Genomic DNA, 27,987 nt, shown 5'->3' on the forward strand with positions numbered 1-27,987 from the left:
CCCAGGCAACCTCATTCTGCCAAACAGGTACAGAGACATTGGGAATCCTGCAGAAATATTACTGGTCTTTTAATTTGTTTTTGTTTTCAATTTTGAACATATAGTGATACCAAAGACATTCCAGATGATTGCAGAAACAGGGGAAATAGCAGAAATCCTAATGTCGGCATTGGCTGTCAGGTGAATGAGGTTGACAGACCTGCCAAACGTCTCCGAAGGAAGAGAAGACTGCTTCTGGAGTCTGAGGATGATGAGGAAAATGCAGATGAGGATGAGGTAAATAAGGCCACATGTATTTTCTTTAACAAGAACTGTAAAGAGCATGTAGAAGTCTGTGGCTTCACTGTGCAAGGAAAACTGAGCCAAGGGAGGTTGTTCTGTACCCATGAGAATGGTCTGGGTCTGATCCTGATTTTACCTCAGGAATGAGAATATCTGTTCTGAAATCTGAGGAGTCATATTGGTGAATAGCTCGTGTGAAGTCACAGTCAAGATTTCAGGCAGTAATGTAATATAGATGTAGCTATAGCCCTGTGCACTGAGCTTATTTCCCAATAAGAATACATGCCCTCCCAAATATTACACCTAACTACAGTCAAGAAATACTACGTGAGGCTGAAGATTAGTGTCTAAACAGCAGAGTTTGATTGCTTTTTATAATTTACTTGTATGTACATTCTCTACACCACAAGAAACATGTATTAATGGTGTACGCATAGAAGTACCTCAGTCCTGATCTCAGCTTTTCTTAATATTCATTAAGCATCCTACTCCTTTGTGCAAGTCTGCACTCTGCTGCCATGTGCACAGTCTCACACCTGAACCATTACATTTATGTTCATAAATTGCACTTGTTTTTCTAATGGAGAGCCACTGGGGTAGGTGCTTGGTGGTAATGCAAGCTGAAATTTCTGATGTCATGAAATTTCTGATGATTAGTTCATCTTATTGCTCAGTTTTTCTCTGTGATGCATACGAGAGAGATTTCAGTATATATGTTTGCAGAAGTCCTTGCCCTCCGTCTCTTCCCTTTCTCCTCCTCCTCATTTGAAACTGCCCCACTCTCTCTTCTAGGGCGTGCTTTGGCAGGCAGCTTTGCATTTCACATTTTGCCCTTTTTGTTCTACTTCAAGAAATGACAACCGTGGGTGAATTAATGAGCTTGACATAGAACTTTGAATGGCAATCTGGCTTGGAATGTGACACAGGGAGATATTTTCTGGGGTGTTCATCTATGGCAATAGTTCCTTGAAGCATCTGCTTCTTTCAGGGCTTCATAAGTGATTTTTTTTTTCCTGTATCCATTCCCTGGCATAGATGGACATAAGAACCCCTGAAAGGAAAAGGAAAATGGAGCATTACAGTGAGGTTGCTTATGTGAGCAGTAAATCTAGCACTGCAGAAAGCAAATCCTGTGTATTGTAATGGAGGTTTAGGGCTCGTACTGCTCTTCAATGGCCATGTTTAAATGAACTTCAGTAGCATATTAATTAATTTGTAAAGTATTTTGGGATACTGCAGGATCAAAGTTATTTATGTAACGTACCCTACTAATGCTCTTGCAGGGTTATTCAAAGGGAAATAATGCTAGCTAATAGTCCTGTTAGTTACATGTTACATCCTTATTGTACCTGCATTGTGAGATGATCAGAGGGAGGAAACAACAATATTGCTAAACTTTTTTTTAACGTATCTGTGTCTAGGAGAAGAATAAATCAAATAATATGAAAAGCCGCAGAAACACTAAACCAATAAAACAAGGTGAGCTAAGCTCATAGTCTCTTTTCTTTAATGTTTATAGATTATTTTACTAGCTATTATAAAGTGAATAATAGTAAACAGAAGAAGAAAGGACAGTAGAGCTCATTTCACATTCAGAATAGCTTATTAGGTACATAACCCTCTTACCACAGTCAGTCTTCTGAAATGTATTAGCAAGAATATGCTAGATTTGCCTGCATGTTGGGCACAGCATAGAGGATCTGGAAGGAGACAGCCTGATCCAAAGCTCGCTGAAGCCGATAAGAATCTTTGTTTCCATTGGCTTTGGAGAGCTTCATAGCCACAAATGACAAATAGAACATAAATTGTAAGCAACATGAGATTGATGGCAAACTTTTGGGTTAAATTTGTTGCATACCTTAAAGGAGTTAGCATAACCAGGGGGGATTTTTAATATGCATTTAAAATGTAATTTATTGTGTGTATGACCATGGTTGTGCTAGAATGAATCCAAGCACCTGCCAAGTTGTCTTCATCATGTATGTACTGGTAGCTGCCTCTGTAGTAGATGCACTGTGGTATTAGCAGGTTATAAATATGTATTCATATATCTGTACATATAAAAAATCTTGTGAATTGAATGAAAATTCACTTGTTTTTTCATTGTTTTGTTTTAGGTTTATTTCAGCTGCAGTTATATGCCTCTCTGTGCTGTCATTTAGTTCATATCTAACCCCTTATTTCTCTGTGAATTATCAGAAGGAATCATTTTCCACTATTTTAAGTTATTATATCTTGTCAAAACTTTACCGTGGCAACTTTCCATGGGTAGCTTCCAGCAATTTGGGTGCCACAATTCATTTGACCTGCGATGCGATAAATTTTTGTTAATGAGGAACGAGCACGGTTGTCCTACTGTTGGAATTCGTACCTTTCCTCAAAAGTTGGGTAACACTGCCTCCTCTGGGGTACTGCAGCAAAACAGCATTGGCGGAGCTGAGCTCAGAGCTGCCTCCTTATTCGCTGTAAAAGTAACTCTGCACCTGATCAGAAAGCAGCGCCGCTGCCTGGAGCTGCTCCGGGTGCTGTAAAAATGATTTGCAGAAATGGGAGGAGAAAGAGGAGAGAGGGAAAAACGGGAGATGTCTGGGAGAAACACTCATTTTTGTTTTTGTTTTTGATTAGTTGTTCCTGCAAAGAAGAAGGTATGGAACTGGGTTTCCTACTTAGAAGAGGAACGGATGCCAGCTGCTCCCCTAAAACTGTTCAGAGAGGTTGGCAGCTTTTTCAGCTCTTTCATTGTTTTTCTCAGGAAGCCTCCCAGAATTACTAACTCAATGCAAGTAGAATGTGAGACTATCCTCAAACCAGCAGTTACATTTATTAGCTATTTACTGCAAGCAGGCAGTGAAAACCTCATGTTTGTTTCCAGCCCTGAAGCACTGTGGAAACAAACATCTACCCTGTGAGTCTCATCCAAAACCAGCGTTGTAAAAACCACGGATTGAATCCCACTCACAAATAAACAATGACTGTTTCGGTCTGCTTTGGGTAGCTCAGAATAAATTGGCTGTTAGGCAATCTCTAAGCAACATCATAGAGGAACAGTTTAATGTCTTTCATATGTCCGGTGTTTCATCTGTGTCTGTACTACGCCCCTTCCAGCCTTCCTATGTAGAAAACTGTAAGTCAGCTAGCTCTGAGAGTGTCAGAGATTACCTCAGTGAGAAGTAATCGTTAGAAGGGAAGCTGTGGTCATCCACAGTCTGGTGCACTGAAGTTAGGAGAAGATGAATTTAGATGCGGGGAAGCTGCTTCTACATTCTGGTGCTGCAGCCCAAATTAAAAGTTCAACTCACAGTGAATTCTTCAAAGGAGAGAGCTGTTTGCACCGTCCAGGGTGAGATGAGAAGGAGAGGCAGTTAACTACAGCAGATGCAATAAGCTATTTGCAATTGCAGTTGAAATTTCTGCTTAAGCCTTTGCTATACTTCAGATGCTTAATTTGGATTCAGATTGCAAATAAATTAATAACACAAATGCTTTCTGGAATAGCTGTGTAAATGGGCTCCAGCTTAAACATTCTTTCTCCCTTCCATCATTTGAAGATGAGAAGTTACCTTTTGGGGAAGTCTGGACTGCTGACCTCGTGCTGACACAGGCAGAATGATTTTAGCTTTCCTGGCTGTTTGTTTCTGCCAGCCCTCCTACACTGGGCTGTGAAGGGGATTCTTTTGTGTTTGAATAGAGCTCATTTCTGCATCTGCTGAAAGATTTGTTCGCAGTTAATTGCAACAGACTCATGGTTCAGTGTTTTTCAGAGATTAATTAGAATAACAAGTAAACCTGAAATATGGTGATCATGCTGTTATTGATCTCTGTACCTGTGCCTGTCTATTAAAGCAGCAATCATTTAGTGATAGAATTTTCTGCTCTGAGTTGAAAATTCAAAGCATATCTGATGAATGCTCTGCAATAGATTTTCTCTTTAGAAATTAAAAACAAATTTCTGTCTTTTTTTCCTCTCCCACACAGTATCAATCATTCCCACAAGGCCGAAATGGATTTAAAGTTGGAATGAAATTGGAAGGGCTGGACCCTGAACACCCATCTCGATTCTGTGTTCTTACAGTGGCTGAGGTAGTTGCTATTCCTATCTTTGATTCCAAAAATCCCATTTATATTTAGGATACTTTTTCAATAAAAAGTAGGAACATAGGAATAGTTGTATTTTAATTAATTAATGATTAGGAGGATTTCAAAGTGACACTGTAGGAATATGGTTATGTGGTTAAGAATCCATGAAATCCCACTTTTGTAGGATTTTGTAGTCAGACTTTTGCAACTGTATTTCATAATAATAATAAACCTTTTAATTCCATGCAATGAATGAATGTGAAAAGAACAATGCTATTAGGCCCCGAGACTTAGTAAATATAAGCAAGTGGAAATGCTATGTTTCTTCAATTCTGTGAAATCTGTGTCAAGCTGACGTAGACATAAGTGTTCTCCTGCTGCATTTGCACTCTGGATGTTGCAGCACAGGAATATGTGGGGTATGGAATAAAAACAAGTCCACTGAAGTTACACCGACTGGTTTTGTTGTCAGCTCTTTGAAGTGAGGAAAGAAGACCATAGAAACTGGGAGATGTAAATCAGGAAAAATAAAACTAGGCTTTTGAGAAATAGACCAGGTCTTACACTTTTATCTATAAATCAAAATACAGGAAAAACATCATGTTAGTATTTTTCTTAAGGTTCTATATAACAATGTTGTATGATCCCTGCTTATAGGTACAAGGTTATAGAATGCGACTACATTTTGACGGTTACCCGGAGTGCTATGACTTCTGGGTTAATGCTGATTCCTCAGACATCCATCCTGTCGGCTGGTGTGAAAAAACAAGCCATAAGCTGCTCCCTCCTAAAGGTATGGACAAAAATAAAATGGTGTGCAAGACGCCATAAATTCTACTAAGAGCTAGTTGTCCTGGCTGTGCATGTTTCATTTTTAGTATGATTTCATTGTCGAACTCGATCTGAGTGGCTTAAAGGGAAGAGGTGTAATTAACATAGTGAATCACAAAAAGAACATAACAACTTCCTTTTGATGTTCCCAAAGATTGACGTTGTTAGTCAAATTAGAAACTCTTTATTGGGTGAGCAAAGGAGTTTCTTTGGAGTTCAGAACTTTATTCTTCCTGGCATTCAATTTCCTAGAAATGTTTGAAGGTTGAGATTAATGACTGGACATTATACTGAAAAAGAGAGAGATGTTTTAGCCGAAATGCATAACCCCTGAAGATTGTAGAAGGGCAGTTATCATGCAAAGTTCATATTCTTCCCAGGTAATTTCCATTTCTGAAAAACCAATCTGAATGTAATGGGTTTGTGTAAAACAATCTTTTTATCTCTCGTTCTAGGTTTCAAGGAGGGAGAATTTAATTGGGCTTCCTATTTGAAGAATTGCAAAGCTCAAGCAGCTCCAAAAAGCCTTTTTAAGACCCTCAGCACTGTAAGTGGTGATATTGAATACAAGATGTTTTCAAATCAGATCTGATGCCAAGCAAGTTTTGACCAGAATATTTACATGTTTTTAATATGCTCATGTCAGAGGTACAGCCATGGTACAATCAGATGCAAGCTATTTCCTGCTGTGATTTATTTGTAAGATGGAAGCCAGTACATTTTTTTCCCTCCCCCAGTCACTGGCTTTCCAGGCAGAGAATTTGTATTTCCCTTCTTCCTTAATACTGGAGGAAAAGATTTACTCTACCATTTGTTAAATATATTACAACAGTCTGTTTTGCTGTGTCCCTGCAGTCAAGATATTTGTGTCACTTTCCTCTAATTTAATCATTTCCAAAATAATTTCTGGTTTCCAGCAGCATGCTCATGTGCGCCATGGGATTTATTATGAGGCCATGGATCTTGAGTATTTTTCATCCTTCACCCACTGTTGTTTTCCTTTGTTAGCTTCAGTTTGTTTATAACGCTGCTTCCCATTCTGTGTCACTGAAATGACACAAAGTCCACAGCCTGGTGGATTTGGTGCTGCCAGTGGACAGAGCACTGTCTGCAGAGGGATCAGGGCCCAACCACGTAGATTTGTGTCTGGATACTCTCCAACTTTTCCACTAATAAGAGAGAACCATCAGTGCTCATGCTTATCCTCAGCCAGTACTTAGCAGCACAAAACTGTGAATAGAATCACAGAATGGTTTGGTTTGAGATCTGTATTGTTGTATACCTGGAGATTCAGTTACTCAGGCTGCACCAGCTCTTTCTCAGAAATAGTAATGTTTATTGCCAGAAAACATGGAAATCTCGTCTGTAGCCCTCTTGCTGGTGGCTTGTGTTTTGGTCTGTGGATTTCAGGGTTACAACCTGCAACTAATGAGTTTATAACAGTGATTTAAATGGCGTGGGCTAGAATGTTGCTGATTTCCCTTTCCTGATGTCCTGTTCCTCAGCCTGTCACACCATCTGGTTTTCGTCTGGGAATGAAACTAGAGGCAGTGGACAAGAAGAATCCGTCACTGATGTGTGTTGCAACCATCACTGACATGGTGGATAACCGCCTGCTAATTCATTTTGATAACTGGGATGAGAATTATGACTACTGGTAAAGAGAATCTATTTCTAATATATATCTGCAAGTAGACCGTGGTTTATTTCACTCTGTCACTAACATCTCATATTTTAAGTGTAGTCATTAAAGCTGGGATCTTAAATCAGTTTTCAAATATCCAAGTAATTGTTTGGGGTTTTTTACTAAGTGACACTGCCCAGTAGTTTCCCCTGCTGTTTGTGTGTTCTTCAGCTGGCTCCGTGCAAAGTCAGTGGGATTAACCTGAACTGCTAGAGCAGCCTTTGAGGAAACGCAGCTGGTGACTGGGGGCCAGGTTAGGAACTGTTCATGTTATCCTCTGGCAGAACTGAAATAAAAAACAGTAAGCTCCACTGGTGACAAACACCTCTAATTAGTAACATCCTCTCCTCTAGAGCTAGTAATGGCTGTTGGCATGTTTCCCTGCAGACTTACGTTTGGAAGTAGGAAGTACTGAAGTCAGTAAAAATCTTCCCATTTGCTTCAGCAGAGTTTAGATAAGGCACTTCAAAAATAGAAGGGATTGCCAACATTTAGGCTTTGAAGTCCTGACCTGCACTGCAATTGTTCTGTATCTGCATCTTGATCCCCACCCCTCATGCTGGGGCCAGGTGAAGTATTAGTTTAAAAACCATTTTTCCTCTTTGGCCCAGGTTTCCCAGCCCACATGAATGGAGAAACTTTCTTTGAATTTGCCTGTGAAAGCAACACGAGGCACATGCTTATCTACATAGCACTGATTCAATCAGTGTTCTGTGTTTTCTCCCTCACCTCCTTTTGTATGATTTTTTTTTCCAGAATAGGTACCTCTCTGGTGCCAAGAGAGTCTTTTCTTTCTTTGCCATAAATATATCATCCAGAGCTTTGTAACACTGGTGTTTCGATTAGCAGGTCTTCAGATCTAGTTCCTTTACTGCTGTAGCCCATGAAGCTTTGTTTCCATGCCATGTTTTGTTTGGAATTTGGAAATGTTAATAGGAAACACAAGCAAACAAAGCTTCAGAGCAGCATTTGGCTGAAAATACAGGTTTTTTCCTCGGTCTGAAAGGCTGCTTTGGTCCCTTCCTTAGAGCAGATGTGACAAAAGGGGCTGTCTCAAATAGACACATCCCCTCCTCTGGTTGCTCGAGAGGTGTATATATGCAATAAAATTGGGAACCGGGCAAACTACCAGTAGGTTTCAGCTGGAGTTAATGGGTAACGTGTAGTTCTTGGTGAGATATTGAAAGTCATTGCCCCTTCTTCCAAAGTTTGGGTTTCAGTTAGGGACAAGAGTTTGGTTTCCGTTTGCTTGCTTCCTTTATTTTTCAGCTTGGATGGTCCAGAGTGATGTGTGGTTTGCATGGCCCATGGGGGGAGCTTTTTGGTTGTTGTTTTTTAAAGCAACAGACATCTTTTGGGGCAGCTTGAATGCCTTGAAAACTTGGCTTTATAAATTCTGACGAGGTAATGCTTGTCTTTTACACCGTGATCACACCCACTGAAAGCATCTGCTACCCTAGCAAAAGCGTATCAGACAGCATCTGAAATTCTTTTTTTTCTTTTTGCTTTAAAACTGACTGATGCCAACTTCTCTTTGATTCAGGTGTGAAGCTAGCAGCCCGTATATTCGTCCTGTTGGCTATTGCCAAGAAACTGGAACCCCGCTGACAACACCACCTGGTATGTTGAAAGCGAGACTTATTTCCTGCCTCAGTCAAAAAACCTGCAGGCTTTATCTTCCACATAATTACGTATTTGCAAGATTTACAGGAATTTACAGATTCCATTCAGTATTCTTTAATGACAGAACAATATTATTGTTCATACTTTTTGCACTGCAGTTTATTTTGTTTTACAGCTCTTTCGAGCAAAGGAACAAGGTTTGGTAATTTGCAATTGAATTTGATTTCAGAAGGGAAAGAAATTTGAAGTATTTTCAGAATTTCCTCTAAGGTGAGTTGGAAGAAAGAGGAATCGGTATCAGGATTTTATAGATAATGGGATGGAATTTCTGAAAATGAAGAAATAACTGAAGCCACATCGCCTTCTGCTGCACTGGAATTCAGTAAATGAAGAGAATGTTGGGCAAATGAAAAAGGACAGAACCTACAGGAAAACGAGTGTTGTTTTCAGGCAATGCAAGTGCTTATTCACCTTAAAAATAATAAAAAAATAATGTCTGCTGTTTGCTAGATTGACAGCCCTGGAGTGAGAAATTCTGTAATTACTGCATATCAAGTTTAGTAGAGTGGGTAGCACTACAAGCTGCCTCTGCAGTGGAAGAATTAGCCTTAGTGCCTTCTACTGTAGATGCTAAAGGGGTTATAGACCCTTATTCTTCAGCAGCACCACCTCTGTTCCTGCTTCTGGAAAGTACAACAAGGCTGTGGCGTGCAGCTCCCCTACTCACATTGTGATTGCCTGTGCCCCTAAGAGAATCTGCAGTCAATTCTCATTTCTCTGCTGAAAGATTTATGTGCAGCAATTTGCAGACTGTCCTGTGCAATTAGTGATCTGGTCCTCCTGCCAGAAGGGAACAATATTGAGGCTAAAAAAAATACTGAAATAGGGAGGAAAAGAAGGCAGAGCAGTTTCTTAAACGTAGCTTAGGAGTTGCTGCCAGAGAGATGCATCCTGTTGTCGTTAGAGTAGCACAGCCATGTAGGTGTCTGGGTAGGTAGGTAATGGTGACAGAGCCTCTTGCTTTGAGACTGCTAATTTTATTCAGCTATGGGTGAGTAGGTAGGAGGAGATGAGAAGTTCCTGCAATCTGGCAGGCACTCACACATAGAATGGTTAATAAAATAGGAAATTAATTTAGTGATGCCATTGCACATCACAGAATCCTCTGACTAGCTCTTAATTGGCAGCTTTCTCTAGAGAGTAAGAATTGATTAAGCTGTGCAGAAACAAACTCTTCAGGTTTTTCAGGTCAGGGTTAAAGGCCTGTGTAGAAGCTCAGGAAACTTGCAGTGCTGTTGTGTGTGCTGTAAGTAATGTGTATGAACAACACTTCCCAGTGCCATCCTTTAAAAGTGCTAAGTTAACATAATAACCATGTGCTACATAGCTGCTTTTCTGTTCTTTATAACAATAGCTGGGCTTTTCTTACTTAAATATTAATTCTCCGTGTTTTTCAGGATACAAGGATCCTAAAGCCTTCTCATGGGAGAAATACTTGGAAGAAACTAATTCCCAGGCAGCTCCAGCAAGAGCATTCAAACTGGTTGGTGAATCTCTTTGATTTTCTTAGGTTAGAAGAGTAGGGGAAACTTCTGTTATCTACCCTTCCTTTCTAGATGTTGTATTTGGTGGTGGTTCACTGTGTCTGTGCTAAGAGGGTGAAAGCATGTTTTTTACTTTGAGCCTGAGTTTAAAATCAGCTCTCTAAAACAAAACACACAACAGTCTACGTGGCTAAAAAAAAAAAGTCATGGAAAGCTCTCTTTAGTGAAAGGATTTTTCACTAAATGTCTTCAGTTTCTCTTCAGTTTCTTCATTAGCAGTGTTAAGGGAAGAGCCTTCAGATAACTGTAGTTTTCAGAGGTATGTGTGAAGGACAGTACCTTCCTTCAGAGAGGGTATCGGGAGGAGAAGGAGCTGGCATTTTTCTCGAGGTCTGACTGGGTGCGCAGAGGGGTTCTCCCAGGAGACATGGGCAGGACTGGTGCTGACTGAGGAGACTCCAGACACTCCCTTTGCTGGGATCAGAACTGGGTATCACTGGTCTGCAACTGGGGATGTTTGGTGAGGAAGGGAGGAGAAGGAGTGGTATGTGTGTATGTGTTTGAAGGGAAAGTGATATCTGGAATTCGTCCCATTGGTTGGTCTCCCACACATTAAATTTTAAAAACTCCTCTGAAATATTTTCCCCTTGAAGTTGTGTAAAGCCCCTTTTCCCCTGGTTGGTGAGGATAAAATGAAGGTAGGGTGAAAAGTTCCTGTTGAGAACTAGTGTGTTCTGATACCGATCGTGGTTCTTCCCCGGGGGAGCCAGCTGTGCCCTCCGCAGGAATAAGCATATTGCCAGGTGATGGAGCATCTCTGCCAGACTCCTAGAACGGAGTAAGACCATCTGAAGATTCTCAGAATCCCTTAACCATGGGAGCCTGAGCTTCATTTTTTTACAGTGGAGTTCAGTGCATTTATCTGGAAGCTCACTGTGAGCAGAAATGCAACAAAAGCCTTTAAAATAACTTCATAAATAAATTCCGAAGTTGCTTTTTTTATTTCTTAGCAGTGTCTTCCATGGCGCTGGTTCACATCGCTAAACTTTGCGGCGTGTTTAAAAACTTTCCTGTGGCATTGTGATATTTGCCTTGAATGCTTTTGATAAAGTTAGACTTGCAGGTTAATACCTGCTGCCCTCCCTTACATTTTGTGGGTAAGGTCTTTGGGCCTGAGGAGGAAAAGCAATCAAGGAGGCCTCAGATAAGGGAGGTAAAAATCCAGCCAAGCAGGGCTGATAATTGCTAGATTTCAGCAGGTGTCCATTTGAAATTGTTGTAGGTTGTCAAGGCGGGTGTCACGTAATAGGAGGAGGCTGGGTTTGCCTCTTTAGAGAGCTGTGAGGCCACAGCTGGAGCTATCTGCAGCACAGTGGAACTCCAAAGCATCCCTTGGATTAAGGTTTTCCAGAGCTGGGCAGGCAGCATCTTCGATCACGAAGCACAGCATGCGAAGCACCTCGGAGGCAGTGTGCTGGATAATGAGTGAGGCTTGTCAGTAGGACGCGTTTGTTACCCCCAGCGTAGGCTCAGCCTTTTTCTGAGCTGCGTTTGCAAAATCCCAACAGTGCTGGAAAATGGGGAATTTCAGAATACAGGAGAGAAGGAATGCAGCAACTGGTCTTCTGCACGATAGAGGAACAACAGAACTGGTGCTGTAGAGACAAATACTTTGGAAAGGTGATAAAACTCTCCATGACAAAAAGAAACAGTGGAGCGCAGCCTACTTAAAACTGCCACTCTCCAGTCCTCAGTAATCTATCATTACAGCGTTGCTTCCTCAGATTTTCAGAATATAAAATGTGTTGAGAAATGTCACCTGAAGATAATAGGGCTTTGCTCAGTGCGGGGAGCCTTTTTAATGTGGATACTCCCTCTTTTGGATTCTTCCAAAATGAAGCATCTTCCCAAGGGGGAATGTAAGTGCCTTGTCTGACTCTCTTCCTGTTTTTCATCAATTTCTGCAGCCATTGCTTCGTTCGTCCAGATATCTGGCTTTGAGAGAACGGTTGAAGGGCCAATTCTGGCTCTCATGAAACTTTGGAGTCTAAATTAGCATCCAAGACTCTTCTATGAAAATGAGACAGAAAAAAATTGCATTTGATATAACAACGGTTAATAGAATTCTTCCAGGATCAAACCTTGTTATTTTTCTGGCATGGTTGGTCTGAAGTGCAAATACATGGCACAGTTATTGATTTTTGTATTATTATTATTATTTTTCCAGCTAGCAATTACAGGAAATCAGTACATAAAAATACGGGTTGAGAGCCAGAACTGGCATTTCTCACTGAATTATTTTTTAACAGTTTTCAAGAGCTAATGTATGTAGTCTGGAGACACTGATCATCAGCGCAAATAGTAGATCTTGTATCTGGATTTCTGCCTTTTCCTCCACCCGGAAACATAGGAGGAGACAGCTTCATTGTCAGCAGCACTATTTCAACCCTTTGTCTTGGGATGTCAAAAACATTCAGAAGCTATTCCAGAAAGGCAGCAACCCTTCAACAAGACTCAAATAGACTCCTTTTCTGGGCAGCATTTTGTTCTCTAGCACTCACTCTTTCCCCAAGAAAGTCAGGCAGTGTTGGCTGGCTCAATCAGACACTCTTAAAACTAAATGCAGTTTAGATTGCTTGGCTTGTGATGTACCACGTGGCTGGAAGCCTGCGGATAAAAGCTTGTATCCAGGTGAAAAGACTGAAGGGAAACTCGAGGTTTGGAGTCTGTAATCCCCTCATCTCAGAAGTGACCTCCCTCCCTGTACCCAGCTGCTGACAGTGAAAAGGGTAAGGAAGATTGCGAGGAAAGAGTGATGATATTAATCTTTTTGTTAACCTGGTCTTGTTCAAAGACATGATTTAGAACTGTCATCTCCCCTGACCTTTGTGTGCAGAAGTGAAGAGGGGTGTGTTTTCAATGAGTACCCAGTGCTCCGTAACCCCCAGATGAGGAGTTCAGAGGAGGAATTCACAGTCCTTCAAAAATAAAAAAAACAAATTGGTAAACACTGTCTGTTACATAGAGGTTTACATCCACAGGTGCTGCAGAGGGCATACGTCAAGTCAAAGGGCATCCTGGAATTTTTACAAAGTACTTCAGCCACCGGGGTTTGAGGCAAATTGTAAATGAGCAACTGTGGGCATGAGACTCCTGTGGCTGGAACTGCTCTCATGTCCCAGCGCTGTTCCCCAGTGCCACAGTTTTCAACAACTGATAACAAGCAGGTGCTGTTATCATAAGAAGCAGATGGCAATTACTCTTCTGACCCATGGGCTCCTGGTCCTGCACCATTGTTGCACGAGAGAGGCTTAAGCCCAGGCTCAAAGCAAAGATCTGAAATACCTCCGGTTGTCTTGGAAGTGGGGATTTTTGTATCCTCTTTACTCTGGGAAGGAAGAGGAGTGTCTGGAATTGCCAGGTTACAGTTAAGGCAAAATGTGTTTGTCAGAGGAAGAATTTGGCAGTGCACTGAAGTGAAGCCACTTGTTTCCCAGCCCAAGCACCAAATGAAGGTAACTCTGTTAGTGTCCAGAAGCAGACGTGGCTGCATCTGATGCTCAGAATGATGCTCTGTAATGTAGTGAAGGGAGGTGTCCCACAGCAGCATTTCAGGCATTCTGATGTGAGACAGAAGCAAGCTGGCCAGCATCCTTGTCAAATGTGAGGTAATCTCTGCCGTGTTGAGCAGTTTTGCTGTCAAGACTGTTCAGTCTGTGTATTAGTGGAGCTTGTGGTTGTATTTGGTCTTTTCTGTCAAGGAACAGCCTCTTGCACTGACTGAGATGTTCTTCTGCCATGGGAAAGCTCAGGCTTCCCCTTGAGTAATTTTGGACTTCTGACAAATGGACAGCCTATTCCTTTAGAAAACTCTTACTTTAACCTCTGAAGTAGTCTGCCAGATGAGGTCAGGGGCCAAAGCTGCAAAAACGTTTGACTGGTATATGAAAAATTCAGTGCATTTTATTCAGAGAAGGCAGCTAGTTGTGAATGCCCTGACTTTTTAGCATTCTGCTTACGATCTTGTTTTACAGCGTCCTGCTCATGGATTCCAAGTTAATATGAAGTTAGAGGCTGTAGACAAAAGAAATCCCATCTTGATAAGAGTAGCAACGATAATTGACAAAGATGACCATCGTATTAAGGTATGACCTTGCTTTGAAGTGCAGAGCCTTTCTGCTGAGGAATGCAGTGATTGGCAGTACAAAAAAAATACCCATTTGATATGAGAAGCAGCAAACACACACCTTACAGATGATCGAGCCTACAGGCCTGCCCAACTGGAAATGATTTCTGTTGTTTTGGCCTATTGAAATCTGATGGAATTGCCTGGTATTGTTAGTTACTGTTTTAATGTAACTATTTTGAAATAAGATTTGACAGAATGATTTTCCATCTCTTAGTGGTTTTTGTGTGATCTGTACGAGTGCAGGCAGCATTAATGTTCTGCTGGTGGGAAGCTACCTGACAATTTTTTCCTAACACACTTAAAAGAAAATCAAAAGCAAGTTAAGCCCTGGTACGTGTGGGAAGCAGCTTCATTCACCAACCAATAAAAATTCATTACACAGATGCATTTTAGCTAATTATTTTCATGTTAATATATTACCAGAAATGTCTGTTGTACACTGGCTTCTGAGAAATTAGTTATCAGTTGGCTAAAGTGGAGCCTGCACTGATGGGGTCTTCTTGGCCACAGGTCTCCTTCCTGAAGGATGATTATGTGGTCAGGAGTGAAGTTTGCTCCCCCTTAGCCATTTGATTCTCAGGCTCATCACTGTGACTGCCAGCTAAAGTCAAGTTTTGCCAGTGTATAGTGGCATGACGCTCAGTTCATACCTTTTTTTTTGCAGCTTTGCCATATGAGCAACCCATTAACCTTCAAACAGCAGCAATCCTTAGTTTCTGTTTGCCTGAGCTGGATCTGAACAACCATTACTAGTCCCTTCGTCCAGTGGAAAATTCTAGCTTGTTTACTGCAAAACTTGCCAAACTCATTGGCTTTTATGGTGTTGAGGGATTCATAGAAAACAAAACAATTAAATAAGCAATTCTGTTTGCATATATTTAGCCTGGAGTGTGCTGGAGCACCCAATGGTCTGTGCTTTCTTGCAGGCCCTTTTATTTGACTATGTCACCAGAATCTGGTTGTTCCCTAAAAGATAGACATAGGGGTCAGGAAAACAAATTGAGCACAAAGAATGATTGTGCTTGACTGAAAGATTGAATGAATCAGCTCCAACTTGAGCAAGGTGAAACAAAAGGGGGAAGTTAAAATAAAAGCTGAGTCATATCCTTAACTGTATCTCTCACTGAGACTCTGTGCTTCTTTTAGATACATTTTGATGGCTGGGACCATAATTATGATTTTTGGGTCGATGCAGACAGCCCTGATGTTCATCCAGTAGGCTGGTGTGCAAAAACTGGACATGCTTTGCAAGTCCCTCTAGGTAATGTAGATGACCTCGTTGTCGTATTAAATAATTTTCCCTAAATGTGATCTGCTCTTGAGGTGTATGAAACTTTTTACAAATCTGTTAACGTTTTTTTAATTCTTATTACCAGGTGCTGCTGATCCTGTGGGAACAGTGGGACAAGCGTGTCCTACTCCAGGCTGTCACGGTATTGGTCATGTCAGAGGCCCACGATATGGAACACATTATACGTATGTATATGAGATCTTATAAGGGTTCTGTTTGTGAGCTGTCTGATGCTGTCTGTAAGAGTAATGCAGCAACAAGCACCTGCACTGCACTGAAATTATCACAGGGTGTTTGTTCTGGAGATAGTTATTAGTGAAATTGCAGCTCCCTCTTGTGTCTAAATGCACTGTTCCACCATAAATTCAGTTCATACCAGTATAATCATTACAACCGCAATACAATCTAGCATAGATGAATTCTCTCCAATTTCTATCTTCCAGTATTACTGAGGGAATTTCTTTTATAAAATAACATACCCAAGAACAGGATGCAAGAAGACAACTAAGAGGGAGAGTGTTGGTGGATTATTATACCATAAGGAGAAAGGAGAAAGAGCTCTTGTTTTGTGGTTTGCCTTTGATTTCTTATGTGTTCTTGGAAAAGAAAGGTTTTTCTTGATTAAACTATTTTACAGAGCAAGAAAACAATCTCAAATGGGAGGTCTGAAGGTCCAGGAGTATATAATGTGGTAAATGATAATGTGGTAAAGGACTTTGAATTGTTGAAAGTGATAGTTGCAGGACTGTTTTGTTTCATGAAATACTGCTCAGACAAGCAGGCTGCACAGGAAAAGCTGTTGTTATTCTCTAAGATGACTCTAAAAACACTACTTTGATTTCTAAACCTGCTATTTGGTCCTGTGCTTTCCCACACCTTAGATTGGGTAATGATGTCTCCCTTCGAGACATGTTTTGGCCTTGCTTTTTCTGGGTTTGTTGATGTATATATCTGCCTGAGGCTGATAAGACTGATTTTAGAAACATGCATCATGATCTTTTTTTTTTTTTTTCTTCTTTAACTCAGGTTAGTTGGCTGCCCATATTCTGATGTGAACCTCAGCAGAGAAAACTCGTTACAGGACCGCCTGAGTGGGGAAAGACCTTCCCCTGCCAATAGCCTTCCGAAAGCCAAGAGGATAGAGACCCCTGCCCCAGTCCTGCTGGGAACAGGAGGGTCTTCTCAGGAGGACTCTCCACGCTCCAGGTGAGCTGAACACATTTCCTAGGCAGGTACTAGGGAACAAAACCATTTTACAAGGCTGAGAAACACAGGAATTGGCAGAGAAGCAGTAGAGCATTGAGTTCATCTGTCTGTAATATTGACCCATGCCCCAGACACTCTTAACACAGAGCAGTGCATTTTATACCCTCATATGCCTTAATAGGTTTCTTGATTCCTTAATCCTGCTGCTCTGGTCACATTCCAACAAAGGAAATTGCATTCTGACTCCATAAATTTTTCTTTGCTGTTTCAATTTAAAATATATTCTTTTTCTTCATTTCCTGTCCTAAAACTGTCAAGCAAGATTATTTTGCACTATTAAACTGTAACTGCGATCCACCCCAGAGCCTGTTGCATTACACTGCTAGGTGTAATGGCTCCGTATGTATCACTTGGCAAACAAGTGGAGTTCCTTCAGATATTTTATTTTCTTACATGAAGATCTTGGAATTGAGTATCATTGAGGTAAACAGCGTATTAGTTCACTGGCTGCAGGAGGCAGTCAGTCTGTCATTGGGACAAACCTGGGCAGGAATTCTTTCACTATTGTCACTTACAATCTGTAGGAATTCCGTCACACTAAGGCAGTCTCTGGTGATATCTTAGGTCTTTTCTGTATTTTAAGGCCTGTATGCATTTTAAGGTTTCTTTGCTTTGCTTAGATTTATAACGTTATTGAGATATGTTTGGTCAGACAAAAGGAATGCCTCTCCCCTGAAGTGTGCATAGCCAGGCGAAGTTTGCTTCTTCTCATCCCAGCAATGTGCTGGGATCTCCTTTTGCTACTCTTGACAATGGAATTGATCGCATTTCAATGGCACTGTTACTTGAAAATTTTATCAGGAGTTTGGGGATTCTCCTAGAATAAATGGCAATCTAAAATTGCAGTATACTTATGTTTTTCTAACTAGTTAGTTTCCTGATAGTGGGAGGTTCAAATTCAGTATGTGTATCTTTTAACTTCTGCTGTTTGTCCTATCATGGTTAACTGTGCGGCTCTATTTATGCAGCAAACTTAGCTGCGGAAACTGTCTTAAATGTTATCCGGAGGAATCAGAGTTCCAAAATCTTAAATCTCTTGATTTCACCGCAGTACATGCTTCAGTGGGTTTCTTGTAGCTGCTGGGATCAGAGCCTTGGTCCACAGGGGCTGATTATTTCAGATAATCTCATTCAATCCATGCTAGAGTAAAAAAGCACTTTGTACTGTGCCAGTAGCGATGGTGGGGGAGAGGAAGGCTTCCACCACTAGGTGGTAGTTGTTACTCTTGTTTGCAAGAAGCTGCCGGCTTTGCCTCCCTTCTGGGAAAAGGGAACAGAGGATGTCAGCTTAGCTGCTATCATTTATCTGTCTCTCCAGAAAATCTGCACAAGAAAGTGAAAAGTCATGTCAAAGCAGTGTTCACAGTCTGTCGGAACAGTCTGAAAACAATCAAGAGAAAGACTGGATGGAAGAGGAATCGTCTGCAGACATCAAAGCCAAACCGAAAAAGTAAATAAGATTTTTGTGAGGTATTTTCATGGATTAGCAGTTTTGCCTCTTGATGCTGCTGCTACATAGGAAATACAGATGTAAATCAGGAGCTTAGAACGGCTCAGTTTGATCAGAGGTTTGCAGCACAGAGTTTTAGAATGACATGTTGTTAAGTCTCCTCCTTTCCTCCCACTGTTTCGGGGACTTTATTTCCCACTGTGAACTCAAATCTGAGTTGTAGCTATGAACTGAATATCACAGTCCTTAGCGTAGAGAGGCCAGGGACAAGTAGTTTTATCGCTAATGGTAAGAGGGAGATAATTTTGGTTGCTAACTACACTGTTAATCTCTTTCTGTAGAGGAGGTTGTGTTATCAGTTTGTGTTATCATTTGAAATGTTTTGTACTTGATGCTTTCAGGCTTGGGTGCTCACGTGCCTATATAAAGTTCCAGATGGTGAAACAGGAAAACAATGGGAAAGGTTGGTTGATTTATTTATTTATTTGTGTGTGTGTGTTTGCATGTGCAATATACAAGACCCCCAAGGACAATTTAAAACTCTACAGCTTTTTGTTGTTGATTCCACGGTCAAGAGAGAACATACCCTGGAGATTATGATAATGGTAGTCTTTTTTCCTTTAAAATGAAGAAGAAGAGTAAAATTGCTTAGAGGTAGAGGGTTTTATACTTTTTAGAGTGCAGCTTTGTATTTATTAACTGAGAAAGACGAGCCTTCATCATCTGTAGTACCACTGCATACTCTCCTGAAATGGCAAGGGGAAGTTGTTCCCTCGGCTGCAACCATTCTGCTGGTAGAGTGAGCAGAGGTGTCATGGGAGACAGACAAAACCTGGCAGATAGTTGCTAAGTTCAGTTAACTTCTTGCAGTAGATTCCCCCTGGGTATTCAGAAACACGATTAGAATCATTTAGGGTAACTTTTTGAGGGTTCTCCTAAGGAGGAAAAAGAAAAGCAAGTGAAAAAACAATGTATTTTTTATTCTGGTACTTGACAGGTTAAGTTTTAAGAGAAGCTTTCTGGTATCACTTTGGCAAACCATATGCTTAACTTTCAGATTTACTATAAAAAGCCATTTCAGAGAACCGAGCTGACCAGGCTTTTAGGAGGATTTAACATGGTAATAAGTCTCCAATCAAAAATAGCTAAGCAGGCACAAACTGGGGCAGGTGCCTAGCTTTTTTTTTTTTATTCATTTTTACCTTGTGCTGACTTCTGCAGTCAGAGCTAGAGAAGTCTGCCAGCTCTGAGCTGCAGTTGCAGTTGGCAGGGAAAGCTGTCTGCTTTCCCGTCGCATTTACCTTAAGCAGAGTGATGGAAATCAGTAGAGGGAAATTCTGCAATAATCCACTGACCTGTAATTTCGTGATTGCCCAGAGCTTTCATCCCATCTATATTTAAACTATTAGGACACCGCTTCCTTCTGAATGGACAATAATTTCTGTAGATCATGGTTTGGACGCTTTCCCCGAGGATCTGGGCTCAGGGAAGGAAAAGGCCTTCCAGTTCGTGTTGCTGTGAGGCTCCCTCTCCCTCCAGGTGCCTGTCACTGTTCCTGTGCACGCTTTGCAGCAGGCAGGCTTTTTGTTCGCCGTGAGCTGCCGTGTTATCAATGTGACTAAAGGTTTAAAGGCTTACTGGTGACATTCAGGGCGGAGAAGGGGGTGAAATGAAGAAAAGCCAAGCTGTAAGGATGAGGAGGGAATAAAATGAATAGGGAACAGCCTGTGATCGAGGCCGTGCCCACGCAGCAGGGATGTGGCAGCACATAAGATCCTGGCACGAATGGGACCTCCTGGCACGGGAAGGGGGGTGAGGCCAGCTGCTGCCAGCCCCTGGGGACACGGGGAGAGACAAGGTGAGGAGCAGGTGACAGCCTCCCAGGAGCAATGTCTCATGCTGTGTCATCACCAGCAGCATCAGCTTCTGCACTAAGGAGCAGTTCTTTCATGGGCTTTATTTATTTAAGTTTTAATTCCCCCACTCTGGTCTCATTATTAGAAGTAGAGACCCGTATCTGATGCTGTCCTGCATCCCTTAGTGAGGTGGCGATGAAGGAAGGTGACCCAGCAGGGGACAGAAGAAAAACCTTTGCCTCTAACACTTCTTTCAGCTCAGCTGGTGAGGAGCAGGCAACCTGTCAAAACATTCCCTATAGCACTGCTTTCATTGTGCTTTACAAGCAGCACCTGGCACACCCCACAGGTCCTCACACACTGTCCTGCAAACGCCGCTCACTGTAACACTGAATAAACCTGAGGCAGGCAGCAGCCCTGCTGGTGCTGTGGCTGGAGAAGGTTTATGAAAACAGCAGCAAAACGGGACGTGGGTCCTGCTGCCACGGGATGGCGCCTGGCAGCCTGCACCGTTCCTGCTGGGGGGCGAGGGGACGGGGCACGGTACCCCTTGTAAAGCAGAGGAATGCTTTCCATGCTGTTTCCATCCTCTGCTTCACTTCCTGTTGTATAACCGGGCAAATCCCTGTAGGACCATGACTCTGCACTACTCAAATGATCTCATTAGGGAGGGGTGATTTCTTCTGTCTCCCTTTTTTTTTTTTTTTTCCCTTCCTCCTTGATTTTTTTTTTAAAGCCTCCATCACTTGACACATGAGGAGGGAACTGATGTCTGGAGGTAACATGCAGCACTCCTGGCCTGGGAGCCTCCTGGGGAGGCGGCGAGCCCAGGCCATCAGCTGGCATGCTCCTTGCAGGCTGGCTACAGCTGTGAGCTGGAACGATGCCATTAGTTTCCAGCTGAAGATGCTGTTACCAGAACTCCTCCACCTTGTCAATAAAATGCTGCAAACATCTTCTGTGTTAGCAGCGTGACATCATTTTCCTGGGAGGAAGCTAACGAGCTAACGATAAAGCCTCCAGCCTGGCAATCTTATCTTATCTTATCTTTTTTTGGTTTCTTTTTCTTGGGAGGGTGGGGGAGAACGCCCTGAGAGCTGTGTGCCCTGCAATAGCAGTGCCTGGCTGCCTGCTTGTCCTGCCTTGCTTTTTCCTCCAGACTGTGACCCTTCCTCTTTTGTTGTAATTGCTCCTACTTGAAGACTCGCTCTGACTTGTCTTGTTTCCTTTTCCAGACCCTGATTTCGATCTCCAGCAGGCCCTCCACCAGTCCATCTTCATGCCTTCCCTGACCTCTAACCCGACCCACCGCCTCCATCTCTGCTGGGAGCAGCACTGCAAGCTCTTGCCAGAGGTCTCGGGCCTCACAGCCAAGCACGTGGCCAAATGGACTGTGGAAGAGGTGAGTTACCTGCTACCTGCTCCGCTCTCAGCTGCGGGAATGCCAGAGCCCCCCTTTTTATGGAGTGCTGATTAGAAAACATCTTTATTTTCTGTGCGTCCCTAGGTAATGCTTTGCCATTTGCCTCGCATATGCCAGAGCTGACTCAGCTAGAAGTTGTACCTGAGTCCTTTATAAATGGAGGGGAAAGATCCCTATTAACTCTCTGGTGCCCATGGGTTATTTCAGTGAATGAGACTCTCTTTGTTTATTTACCCCTTGATCTTTCAGTGCTCAGGCCTGAAACATGATTCTGACAGCAGATTCTGTTTCTCTCTGGTCTCCCTCCCCCTCTCCTGTGACTTTCCTGCTTATTCACTTTTACATTGCAGATAATTCCAAACTGCACTGTGCATACCCACTCCTCCCACGTCTCCCTGCCTGTTTCCCCTGCAACAAAACTGCCCACAGCCTGACCTGATTTCTGACAGAGGTAGCTGTGCAGCTGGGGAGATGTCTCTGCAGTCCCAGTGCTTGAGATGTCTCCTGTAATTAGGAGGCATGTGAAAACGTTGGTATCTTTTGTGTGCTGAGTAGTTGGTTTTTGCCTTGATGCCTTGGGCATAAATAATATTTGTATCTCCACTCGGGAAGCGGTGACAATTTGGATCCTGGCGCTTAATCACAGGCCATTTAATTGAAGAGAAATGTGCTGTAATGTTGCGCTTGCAAGGAAGGAGGTAATCTGCAAAGCAGGAAAAGGTGCCATTCTTCATGATGCATAGAGGATCTTCAGAGACTTTTAAAAAGTGCATTTTCCCTAAGTGCCTCTTACGTCAGATAAATCCAATCTTTACTTTGTTCTTCATGCTGGAGGACTGGTTGGAGTCTGGTGGGATTGCAGAATCACAGGGGATGGGAACCACAGCAAATGTGAAGGCAATGGAGCAATTAGTGTGGCTGCTTTAAAAACTGTCCATTTTTTTCTTCTTTTTTTCTTTTAAGTTTTAATGAAAATGAGTTAGAATTAAATTCATAGCAAGGAGGAAAAAAAAATCTCTCTGAAAGATTTTCTATTTGTATCCTTCTAAGAAAGCTTCCACTGATTTTTTTATTTTTTTTCCAAAAGGTCTTTTAGTAAATCAATACAGGCAGGAGCAGCTAATCCGCTGACATGAAAACAATCAGAATCTCTTTCTTTTGGACAAAACATGGAGGTTGTTTCATGGAGGAGCAGAGACAGGATACAAGCCAAATAAAATTTGTCCTTTACAGTTGACCTTTAAAGCAACTGCTGGGTAAATTTAACTGGGATATTAGTTTGATAGCAGATGAATATAAGTAGGGACCACAGGGCATCGATGCAGGGCGTAGTGGTGCAGTGATTCACAATCCAGAACACAGTGAACTGCCTGAAACTACCAACGATGCGCTGACTACCAGTAGGAGTGTGAATGGCACATTAAAAAGATCAGCTGCAGCACCACAACAGACCGGCTAAAGCCCTTACAGGTTTTGTTTTGAATTTCGGTAAAGTGAATCGGGGTTTTGCAAATCCTGTTCCTCCCAGATTCCCGTAGGAATTAATTTAGCCCTTGTGTGAGCACTCGCAGGATCGGCATGTGCAGGGCAATGTAGCCGCAAGGTCTGGAAGATGAAAGCAGTAGGACTTCTCTGTGTTTTAGTGAGTCCAAAGTAGATTTGATCTGTCGGTGTTTGGGCTTCTAACATCTTCCTGCAGGGCAAACAGTCGCCTATGAGTTGTGCTTTGAACTCTGCTGCACAAAGGAGCCTATTCTGCTGATGTGAAACAAGAGCAATGGGAGTGCAAAATTCTCCTTTGGTTTCAGACCCAAGAACTGTTTTTATTTTATAAAACCCACATTAAGGGAAAAAAAATCTTGCTTTAATTCTCTGTTGGTTGAGAACAGCTGAAATGACAGAGCAGCAGCAGTATTTAGGGACCCTCAAGCTAGGAAACCCTTGGTAACACTGAACAGTTCAACCAGATTAGTTACTTTAATGCAGCTTTGTTATGTATTGAAAGCTTCCTATCATGTTTTCAAAGCACAGTTAGTGTAGGGTATGGAATCACAGGAGAACATTAATATGTGCTGGAGCTGAATTGTTCATTAGTTAATCCCTCATCAGATGCTGGTACCTTGTGAGGGGACTGTCCCTGTGCTAATTGCTTGTGGGTTACTGCATCTGAGTTAAGCCCAGCTCCTATCCTAAAATATCCTAAACGATATTCCAGTACTGTGCCAAGTGTGATATATCATATCTGGGATCTCATTATCACCCATTGCGTGGAGATTTAAGTGCTCTCAGAGTTACACAGCACAATTCCCCACCACCATCACTGATACGCAGTCATAGTGTGAGACACTTCCACCAGATAGCTCTGAGGTTATGATGTGAGGTTATTACCAGCAGGAAAGGCAGGCAGGAGTTCACCTCCTCAAAGGAAAGGCCCTGATCTGCCTGATCCCGCTGTGCTCCGGACCTATCCAGCACATCTCCTGCCCTCCCCATCCTCGCCTTTCCCTGGGTAATTGTGCGCCCCGCCGTGATTGTGCAGGTGTGTCGGGGTTCAGACAAGTTTGTTGCAGCCTGAGGTGCTGCTGTCCTGGCCTTCTGCTGCTCCCTTTTCTCCCCAGAGCCTTGTATTGGGGACTGTCCTCTCTGGCAGTGGCACGGGCCAGGCAGGCCACCCGGCTTTGCAGGTCCCAGGGTCAGGCTAACACCCCGACAACGATCCCTCCAGAATTCTTCTCTTGCATCCTCCTCCTTCCTCCTTTTCTCAATGGTCCTGGGGGTCACCAGAAATGATTTGTTTAAATGGCCTCTCTGGAGCAGGGTGCTTGCTGCGAACATACAAGTGACTTTGGGACAGATCAAAGCCCCATCACCCTGACCATGACAGTGGCCAGCAGCAATTCTCCAGGGAAGGACAGAAGAGACGGAAGAGCAAAGTGAGCTCAGAGCAGTCCCCTGAAATCTCTGCCAACCTCTCCATGCAGCAGACCCTAAGGGTTTTGTCCCCAGGGGTCCTACTGTCATTTAAATTCTGGAAGATGCTGCCCTGCAGAGGCATTTTGATTTGTTTCTTTTCATTATAAGTTGGGGAGGAGTTCAAAAGGAAATAGAGTAGTAGTTTGTTACTTGTTTGCACTTCTACAGAAGAAGATTTGGGAGTCATTGTGTGCTAGAGCTGTGGATTTTAGAGGTTCTCTTTAAAATGGAGCCTTCCCTCCTAGCACCATGTAATGGTGAAACGTGAGAGGAGAGGAAGGCTCTGCTGGCAGATTGCGTAACAGAAGCAGCGGAGTCAGAGCTGCTCACCAAAAATCAGCTCTGCCAGGGTGGAGCGGAGCCCGAGGGCAGGCTGATAGCTCCCTGCGGATGGAACTGGGGGAAGGGAATGAGCACGAGTGGTGGGATCAGCTGGAGATGCAACGATGTGATTTAGGAGAGAGTCTGACAATCGTGAGTTAAAGGGAAGCTCATCTTTGACAGCAAACCCTCCTAACTGTTTGTCTGTTTGTGTTTATGGAAGAAATGTCACATCTGTAATAACTCAAGTGAATATGCCTCGCGAAACAGAGCTGTTCCTGCAAGGGAGCATCCAATTAGCATGCAATGTTTGATCTGATTATGCCTCAATATACAAATCTTCTGTGAACCAGTGAAGCTACAGATGGAGAAGACAATGCTTATTAAGTCATCCTCCACTGCATTCAGGATTGCTTCTTGCACTAGTTAGTGTTATATAATGTAATCCAAGGCTTGCTTGCATGTCTCAGAGGAGGTTATTCCAAATGTTAACACATTTCCTGCTTAGAAAGGTTTTCTCTAATATGGAATGTAAAATTAACTTATTTAATGCTGTTGGTTCCATGGATCCCCTGCATCCACCACAGATTAAATAAAACCCACTTTTCTTTCATAGCTCTTCTGCCTCCTGTGTGTTGGTAAACCAGGAGTACTCATTTGGTTGGTTTATCTTCTCTTAAAGGATTTTCATCGTGGGAAATTCTCTATATCCTTCTCTTTGTAATTTTATTTTCTGATAATACCATAGAGGAAGTAAAGTTGGGGATGGGTTTAAAATAGTGCATAACCATATACACTTCTTAATCTGTAAAAGTAATAATGGTGTTTTATAAGAACCATTTGGAGCATTGGAGAAACTGCTCTCTTAAAGGAAGAGAAGTGGTCAAACAGCAATATGGAAAGTATTTGTGCTGCAGCAACAACTCAGTAATATTTTCATATATGTCCTTCATCAATGGGAGAGTCATAAGTATTCAAGTTTGACAAATTCTTGCATACAGAACTCACATACAGAAATAAGGCCTTTTTAATTGATGTCCATTTCAATTATTCACGTTTCTCTTCTTCTACATCTAATTATAGGTGGCGAGCTTTATCCAGCGTCTACCTGGTTGCAAAGAACAAGCATCCGTGTTCAGGGAAGAGGTAAGCCAAGCCTGCCATGTGCACTCCCAGATGCAGTGCTGTGACACTGCTGGGTCTGCTCCATACCCCTGCTGCTCCGGAGTTACGGGGCTGACTGCACAGACATGCTCAGCCTTGTCATTAAGGAGCCCATGGCATTTAGGAGGCAGCTTCAGCATCAAGCTCGATTCCAGCATGGTTAATTGCATTCTGCTGCTTTAAATTTCCCCTCCAGTTCCAATCACTTAGCTTATGCTTAACATCCTGTCTTGGACTATGGCATAGTGTTTCTGGCATCGTTATCAAGATGTCCTGTTGGAAGGGTGCAGCGAAGATCTCATCTGCTCCCTCTAACGAGAACATATGCCTGCTCCTCTTGGTGAGGCTGGCAGTCGTAGGGTGTCTTAGGAGCTTCTCCTGAGGATGGAGGTGGGAGCAGGAGAAGGTCCTTGCCTTGAAAAGCAGTTGCTGGGAAGTCAGCGTCACCTGCATGCGGCGTGTCCTCACTGCTGCCTCGTGCCAGGCTGGGCTCTGGGCTCTGCGCCCTGTTCGTGGTGCCTTCACCGTGGCTTCTCAGAAACTGCAACTAGTGCAGGATACGGCTGTCCTGTTCCTTAGCACGTCCTGTCACTGATGGTACGATGCCCAGGCTCTGCTGATTGCTTTGGCTTCCAGTTACGATGCAGGTACAGCTCGGAGGTTCTGTGCGAGCCCCTGATTAATATGCACAGCCGTGCCTCCCTTCTGTCACCGCAGCTCTCCTGCTTTGATGGGAAGAGCTTGAGGGGTTGTGCCTTCTCTGCATTCTGCGAGGCACTGAGCACACCCTCTGTACCGAGGAGACGCGCTGCACGCTGTAGTGACTGTAAAGGGCAGGTTTTTAATAGATGACTGCTCCCCAGAGCTGGCTTCCTTTCAGGATGAATCAGGCCGTAGTGCATTTTATGGGATTTATGTCTCTGTATTTTGTTTTCCCTTATTTTAAAACACACACGCACACCAAATAAAAAGCAAAATAAATTGAGGCTTGCAAGAAGCACCATTCGCAGTGTGACATTCTAGTGGAATGCTGTTTAATTGAATATAGTGGGAATAATGAAATTTATCCTACTGAGCCAGTCCTTCGGCGTAGCTGAGTGTAAAAGATGCAGCCTGATTTCTAGTGAAGTTGTGCTCAGAAATGAGGGCTTGGTAAGTGAGATGTAAGTCTTGTAATGAATCCAACCATTCACAATTTATTTCATTTCTTCTAGTAATAATTTAAATGGGCCCTGAGCAAGGTGGCTGTTTTCTAGTTCAGAGAGCAGCCTGGCCGTGTTCTATTTTAGTACCTGATTTTCTGCAACCTCCAAGTATGATTCGCTATGCCAAACGAGAGGGGCTTGGACTGTTTTTCATGTTTCTGCTCAAACTGAACTGTCAGTTTGAAATTAAAACCCTTTTAGCAGTTTGGCTTTGGCCAGAATTCAGGTGTGAGTGACAGGACTGCTGGCCTCCACCAGGGTTGTCCATTAGCTGTAATCAGGCCTCTGAGTGCTCTCAGTTTAGGATAAATAAATCCCTTGCAGGCTTCTCTTGGCTGGGGGGAGAGGGATAAGTTGCTGCTTACGTTACGAATGAAGAGAACAAATTGTGCCCAGAATTTTAAAAACCATCCAAATAAGATGGAACAAAGAAATGAATAATAAACCACAGGCAGTGATAACGGCGCTTGTTTCTAGGACCGGTTCAGGGAAGGTCTGGTTAAAATAAGCATCTTCGAGGCAATGCAGTGAAAGTGAAACACGGTAATAATAATACTGAACTCAAAAACGTTTTGAAACACAGGACTGTTTTTCCAGCAGCTTTCTCCTGCTCTTGACTCTTTTTATTTAATTTAAGCAGCAGTCCATCCATTTCAAGCTATTTTTAACATGGTCATTGCAGCAGTGTAGACTCCAGGCAGCTTGTAAATAATATTCAGTGAGGTTGTGTGGCTGTCTGTGGACTGGGAGCCCTGCTGTCATTTCCAGTGTACGTACTGGGAGGTAAAAGTAACTTGCTAACAGTCTC

The 27,987-nt window shown here is 42.7% G+C and overlaps 1 protein-coding gene across 5 annotated transcripts in view; it reads left to right on the forward strand.

The window, feature by feature from the left end:
• The window catches only part of LOC137842986 (lethal(3)malignant brain tumor-like protein 4), a 49,717-nt gene that overhangs the window by 16,719 nt on the left and 5,011 nt on the right, over nt 1-27,987 (forward strand). For 4 of the 5 annotated variants that reach the window (XM_068657755.1, XM_068657759.1, XM_068657756.1 and 1 more), the window contains 17 exons: nt 105-276; nt 1,704-1,761; nt 2,908-2,996; nt 4,258-4,362; nt 5,017-5,152; nt 5,646-5,737; nt 6,696-6,847; nt 8,418-8,494; nt 9,955-10,040; nt 14,076-14,186; nt 15,377-15,491; nt 15,607-15,706; nt 16,548-16,727; nt 18,106-18,237; nt 18,639-18,700; nt 21,329-21,495; nt 25,894-25,956. In XM_068657755.1, coding sequence (XP_068513856.1) covers nt 105-276; nt 1,704-1,761; nt 2,908-2,996; nt 4,258-4,362; nt 5,017-5,152; nt 5,646-5,737; nt 6,696-6,847; nt 8,418-8,494; nt 9,955-10,040; nt 14,076-14,186; nt 15,377-15,491; nt 15,607-15,706; nt 16,548-16,727; nt 18,106-18,237; nt 18,639-18,700; nt 21,329-21,495; nt 25,894-25,956 — 1,897 coding nt within the window. The other variant, XM_068657757.1, reaches the window with a different exon arrangement.

Source organism: Anas acuta, chromosome 21 (genome assembly GCF_963932015.1).
Source record: "Anas acuta chromosome 21, bAnaAcu1.1, whole genome shotgun sequence".
NCBI classification, from domain to species: Eukaryota; Metazoa; Chordata; class Aves; order Anseriformes; family Anatidae; genus Anas; species Anas acuta.